Source organism: Leucoraja erinacea, chromosome 4 (genome assembly GCF_028641065.1).
Source record: "Leucoraja erinacea ecotype New England chromosome 4, Leri_hhj_1, whole genome shotgun sequence".
Taxonomy (NCBI): Eukaryota; Metazoa; Chordata; class Chondrichthyes; order Rajiformes; family Rajidae; genus Leucoraja; species Leucoraja erinaceus.
The window spans coordinates 98,132,042-98,138,041 of NC_073380.1; the positions used below are offsets into that span (position 1 = coordinate 98,132,042).

Consider the following 6,000-nt stretch of genomic DNA (forward strand, 5'->3'; position numbering starts at 1 on the left):
AGACATAGACATAGAAAATAGGTGCAGGAGGAGACCATTTGGCCCTTCGTGCCTGCACTGCCATGGCAGATCATTCACAATCGGTAACCCATGCCTGCCTTCTTCTCAAATCCCTTGATTCTGTTAGCCCCTAGAAAGTGTTTTCTAGCACTTACCTATGCCATGTGTTCAAGGTGTTGTTGTGAGGCCCCCTGCCTTCACCACCCCCTTAGGCAATGCATTGCAGTTTCAAACCTTCATTCGAGCTGAAAATATTGTTCCTCCTGTTCTGTCTAAATAGCCTACCTCTTACCTTAAACATATAGCATCCATAGTAGACACAACGGCTAAGGGAAATGTTTCCTGTTACCTACACTACCGATGCGCTCTTACTTTTATATGCTTCAATCATGTCTCTCTTTAGTCTCCTCCGCTCCTTAGGAAACAGACCCAGCCTATCCAGCCTCATGTCTGAAATGATCCATCTCGAGAAACACATTGGCGAATCTGCCCTCCAGTGCAATCACATCCTTTATTAACTTCCTGGCATCCCAATGATCATTATATATCATATCATTATACTTATTTAAATTCTGATCTTGTGCCTGTGTATATGTGTGTGTGTCTTTACATCTTCGCTATAAAACTACGTGGTAACGATATCATTCTTGCATATTCCGGTTGACATTTTTCCCGTCGAGGCCGATCACCTTATCTGAACATTTCATGCTTTATTTCTTGACTTTTTACAGATCAAAGTTGAAAATCGTCAAAAGACTTTGAATTTAAAACGATCGACTTTCGCTGATGATGTCACAATGGGTCTGCTCCGAGCCATCTCACACACAGAGTCTTCCACGCACTTCGAGTGACGTCACCCCCCCCCCCCAACCCACCCCCCTCTCGCCCTCTGCCCCCCTCTCGCTGCCTCTGCCCCCTCTCTGTCTCTGCCCCCTCTCTTCCTCTGCCCTCCCTCTGTCTCTGCCCTCTCTCTACCTCTGCCCTCCTCTCTCTTTCTCTGCCCTTCTCTCTCTCCCCTGCCCCCTCTCTGTCTCTGCCCCCTCTCTGTCTCTGCCCCCTCTCTGTCTCTGCCCTCTCTCTGTCTCTGCCCCCTCTCTGTCTCTGCCCCCTCTCTGCCTCTGCCCCCTCTCTGCCTCTGCCCCCCTCTCTGCCTCTGCCCCCTCTCTGCACCTCTGCCTCTGCCTCTCTCTGCCTCTGCCCCTCTCTCTGCCTCTGCCTTCTCTCTGCCTCTGCCTTCTCTCTGCCTCTGCCTCTCCTCTCTGCCTCTGCCTTCTCTCTGCCTCTGCCTTCTCTCTGCCTCTGCCCTCTCTGCCTCTGCCTCTGCCCTCTCTCTGCCTCTGCCCTCTCTCTGTCTCTGCCCTCTCTCTGTCTCTGCCCTCTCTCTGCCTCTGCCCTCTCTCTGTCTCTGCCCTCTCTCTGTCTCTGCCCTCTCTCTGTCTCTCTGCTGCCCTCTCTCTGTCTCTGCCCTCTCTCTGTCTCTCTGCCCTCTCTCTGTCTCTCTCTGCCCTCTCTCTGTCTCTCCCCCTCTCTGTCTCTCCCCTCTCTGTCTCTCCCCTCTCTGTCTCTCCCTGTCTCCCCTCTCTCCTGTCTCTCCCCTGTCTCTCCCTGTCTCCTCTCTCCCTCTCTCTCTGCCCCTCTCCCTGTCTCTCCCCTCTCCCTGTCTCTCCCCTCTCCCTGTCTCTCCCCCCTCTCCCTGTCTCTCCCTCCCCTCTCTGTCTCTCCCTCTCCCCTCTCCCCTGCTCCCCCCTCTCCCTCTCCCCTCTCCCTCTCTCTCCTCTCCCCTCCTCCTCTCCCCTCTCCCCTCTCTCCCTGCCTCTCCCCTCTCCCTGCCTCTCCCCTCTCCCTGCCTCTCCCCTCTCTCCCCTGCCTCTCCCCCCCTCTCCCTGCCTCTCCCCCCGCCTGCCTCTCCCCTCCGCTGCCCTCTCCCCTCTCCCTGCCCTCTCCCTCTCCCCTGCCGCTGCCCTCTCCCCGCCGCTGCCCTCTCCCCGCCTGCTGCCCTCTCCCCGCCTCTGCCCTCTCCCCGCCTCTGCCCTCTCCCCGCCTCTCCCCTCTCCCCGCCTCTCCCCTCTGCCCGCCTCTCCCCTCTCCCCGCCTCTGCCCTCTCCCCGCCTCTGCCCTCTCCCCGCTCTCTGCCCTCTCCCCGCCTCTGCCCTCTCCCCCCGTCGCTGCCCTCTCCCCGTCGCTGCCCTCCCTCTCCCCGTCGCTGCCCTCTCCCTGTCTCTGCCCTCTCCCTGTCTCTGCCCTCTCCCTCTCCCTGTCCCTGTCTCTGCCCTCTCCCTGTCGCTGCCCTCTCCCCTGTCGCTGCCTCTCCCTGCCTCTGCCCTCCCCCTGCCCCTGCCCTCTCCCTGCCTCTGCCCTCTCCCTGCCTCTGCCCTCTCCCTGCTCCTCTCTCTCTCTCTCCCTCTCTCTCTCTCTCTCTCCTCTCTCTCTCTCTCCCCTGCTCTCTCTCTCTCTCCCCCTCTCTCTCTCCCCCTCCCCCTCTCTCTCTCTCCCCCTCTCTCTCTCTCTCTCTCTCCCCCCCTCTCTCTCTCTCTGCCCCCTCTCCTCTGCCCTCTCTCTCTACTCACTCTCCCTCTCTAGCCACGCCTGCGCAATTGGGGGCTATGTGTGAGTGGATAGGGTGGGGGATAGGGTAAAAGGAGCGAATGAATAATATTAATATAATATCAGGGGGGAGGGGGTTAGTGCGTGTGACAACACCACCAATTTGCTTCCCAACTGTAAGCTTACTTTTGCCTACATTTGCATCAAGATCACTCACATATAAAACAAATAGCATAATATTCACACATCTTTTTAAAGGTTTTTTATTATACATTGGTCTTTCCACCTGCATGATATACTGTGTTTTTGACCAGTTTGGCATGCTGATGATTTGAATTGGCAGTTGGCTTTTAAATATTAATTGGCTTCAATAGAGATAATAATAGGGTGTGTGTATACAAATGTGAACCTTGCTACCTTATCTTTTACTCAGTTTAATTATAATGAGCACATTTCTACTTTTGAATGATCAACCTTTTCCAAAATGTTAATGATATTCACTATTAACATTCATTAAATGTTAATGAAAATTTAATTGAATCATCTTTAAAATGCAATTAAAAATTGTGTTGAAGAATATGAATTCTCACCGAAAATGTAATGATTCTGTCAAACAGTATCTCTGCTGGACCAATGTAATCAAAGACAAAGTACTGCAACAAAAGAATAAAAAATAAGGTTTACAAAGGTCTACTGAACAGTCCATAGCAACACAGAGACAGAAGAATCACAAGTGTTGCTGGGTATTAATCAATAATAATAACACATCAAGCATCAGAGGAAGGAGCTTCAATGAACTTAATTTAAGGAATTTATACCCCTGTCCCACTTAGGAAACCTGAACGGAAACCTCTGGAGACTTTGCGCCCCACCCAAGGTTTCCGTGCGGTTCCCAGAGGTTGCAGGTGGTTGCCGGAGGTTGCAGGTAGTGGAAGCAGGTAGGGAGACTGACAAAAACCTCCGGGAACCGCACAGAAACCTTGGGTGGGGCGCAACGTCTCCAGAGGTTCCGTTCATGTTTCCTAAGTGGGACAGGGGCATTACACTCTTAGGTTTGAACCTTCCTTTTCATAAAAATGTACACTTCTAACAAGATGCAGAAACATTTGTAATGTAACGAAAGTGATGGCACATTTCACTCTGTTGTCAATCCTTGGAAATGGCAATCCATGGAAATAACATCACTTAAAAGTGCACGGGATAAATTTTACTTTGTATTCTAAAAGGTTAAATCAACAATGACTGACACAGCAAACAAATCTGCAATTTACACGTGTCCAAATGTAGCTAATTTCTATTTGGAATGATCTATGTGATTGTAGTCTTTTTTCCTTAAAATGAAACTAATTTCAGCCATAATTTGTTTGAGAATGATTTTCTTCTGACCCTTCTATACCTTATTCGTGGCAAAGAACATGGGATGTTGGGTGTGGGTCTGATGGATAGCCCGCATCCTTTGCAGTATTAGTCGGTAGCTGCGAGGAGCAGGATTTTCCAGAGGTTCCTCGGCAATATCCTTTCTCCATCCCGATGGGAGAAGTCCTATTTTCCATTGCCGATTCCCCACAGTCGGGGAATGAGTCAACATGCACAACTGCTCCAGAGAAAATCCAATGTCTTCCATTCTGAGCAAATTGTCTGAGAGCCCTCAGATTGATGCAGCATGTTTAGGATTCTTAAATAGAGATGTCAGAGGATTTATGGCTTGAACTTCCAGGTCTCCCCATATGGTGCAAACTGGGTGGCAGTGAAATGAAAATAATGTGCAAGGACATAGTGCCATTGCCATTTTGTCTGGGATCCTCATCTAGGCTCAAGCAGCTGCCTGAACTGGATGGCTGGCCAGTGGCTCAATTTAATTTGAGATACAGTGACGTTAAATGCAAATTCATTTTGAACATAGCTAGATGTGCTTAAAGCTACATACACTCTGCCAACTGTTAGCCTGGTGCTCAACAAACTCCCCTGACACCCTTAGGCCGCGGTTTCCTCCGAGCTGCGCAAACCTAGCCCAGACTTCTGCCTCTCTGGCTCATATCCTGATTCCAGGTGTGAGACCACATCTGGAGTATTGCGTACAGTTTTGGTCTCCTAATCTGAGGAAAGACATTCTTGCCATAGAGGGAGTACAGAAAAGGTTCACCGGACTGATTCCTGGTATGGCAGGACTTTCATATGAAGAAAGACTGGATAGACTCGGTTTGTACTCGCTAGAATTTAGAAGATTGAGGGGGGGATCTTATAGAAACTTACAAAATTCTTAAGGGGTTGGACAGGCCAGATGCAGGAAGATTGTTCCCGATGTTGGGGAAGTCCAGAACAGGGGGTCACAGTTTAAGGATAAAGGGGAAATCTTTTAGGACCGAGATGAGAAAATCATTTTTCACACACAGAGTGGTGAATCTCTGGAATTCTCTGCCACAGAATGTAGTTGAGGTCAGTTCATTGGCTATATTTAAGAGGGAGTTAGATGTGGCCCTTGTGGCTAAAGGGATCAGGGGGTATGGAGAGAAGGCAGGTACAGGATATTGAGTTGGATGATCAGCCATGATCATATTGAATGGCGTGCAGGCTCGAAGGGCTGAATGGCCTCCTCCTGCACCTATTTTCTATGTTTCTATCCTCACCTACAGTGTCAGGCCCCCAACAAATACTCACCAGGCTGCTACTATGCAGTCCTGTGTCCAGCAGACTCCTTGTTTAACCCTCCCGCTGGTACCAACAGTTGGACAACCAGCTCGCCAGAACATGCACATTCAGAATGACATTTTTCCGAATATCCAACTAACTTTTGGAATTCATTTGACCTTTTCAAAACTAACATCAAAACATCAGCATGCCGAACCACCACCCATGAATGACACAAGAGATCTGCTGCATTTACCTCATTGTAAAAAGGGAAATTTGTTCCTTCTTTCACTGTTGTTTGTTTTTTCTCATCACCAACTTCAATTATCACCATAGGGTCGATATTTTCCCCAGCTAACTGGCGTCCCTCAGTGATTGTAATGGCAATCTGTCAGACACATGAAACAACAATTCTCTGGAGAATAGTTTTGAAGTCGTATGTCACAGATTTTAGTTGATTGACCAAATACCTTTACAGTAAATGTTCTTACCTGATAGTGTTGAGACCTGCTTTCAGTTGATTGTATCTTGGACAGTGGTTTTGATCTGTACAATGAAGTTGTTAAAGATGTGTAATTCATCCATATTTATGGTTTAGAATTTCATTAATTAAATTAGTTAGTGAACTCAATACTCAACACCTGTCCTCTTAAATGATAAAAAAAAAATAATTACTGGGAAGAAAATAGCTTAATAGTCTTAATTCTTCCATTGAACATTGATTTTCTTCCAATTTTGTTAGTCCTTCTTGTCTCCTCCCCTTCCTCAGCCCTCCTGCTGTCTCCTCCCATCCCCCAGCCTTCGAGCTCCTCCTCCTTTTTCCTTTCT

The 6,000-nt window shown here is 48.7% G+C and overlaps 1 protein-coding gene across 1 annotated transcript in view; it reads right to left on the minus strand.

Annotated features, from left to right (window-relative positions):
- The window catches only part of fer1l6 (fer-1 like family member 6), a 132,140-nt gene extending 126,426 nt beyond the window's left edge, over positions 1–5,714 (minus strand). Inside the window, 3 exon segments of the mRNA XM_055633476.1 lie at positions 3,135–3,197; positions 5,429–5,560; positions 5,664–5,714. Coding sequence (XP_055489451.1) covers positions 3,135–3,197; positions 5,429–5,506 — 141 coding nt within the window. The 5' untranslated portion in view covers positions 5,507–5,560; positions 5,664–5,714.
- Between the last annotated feature and the right edge of the window lie 286 nt (positions 5,715–6,000).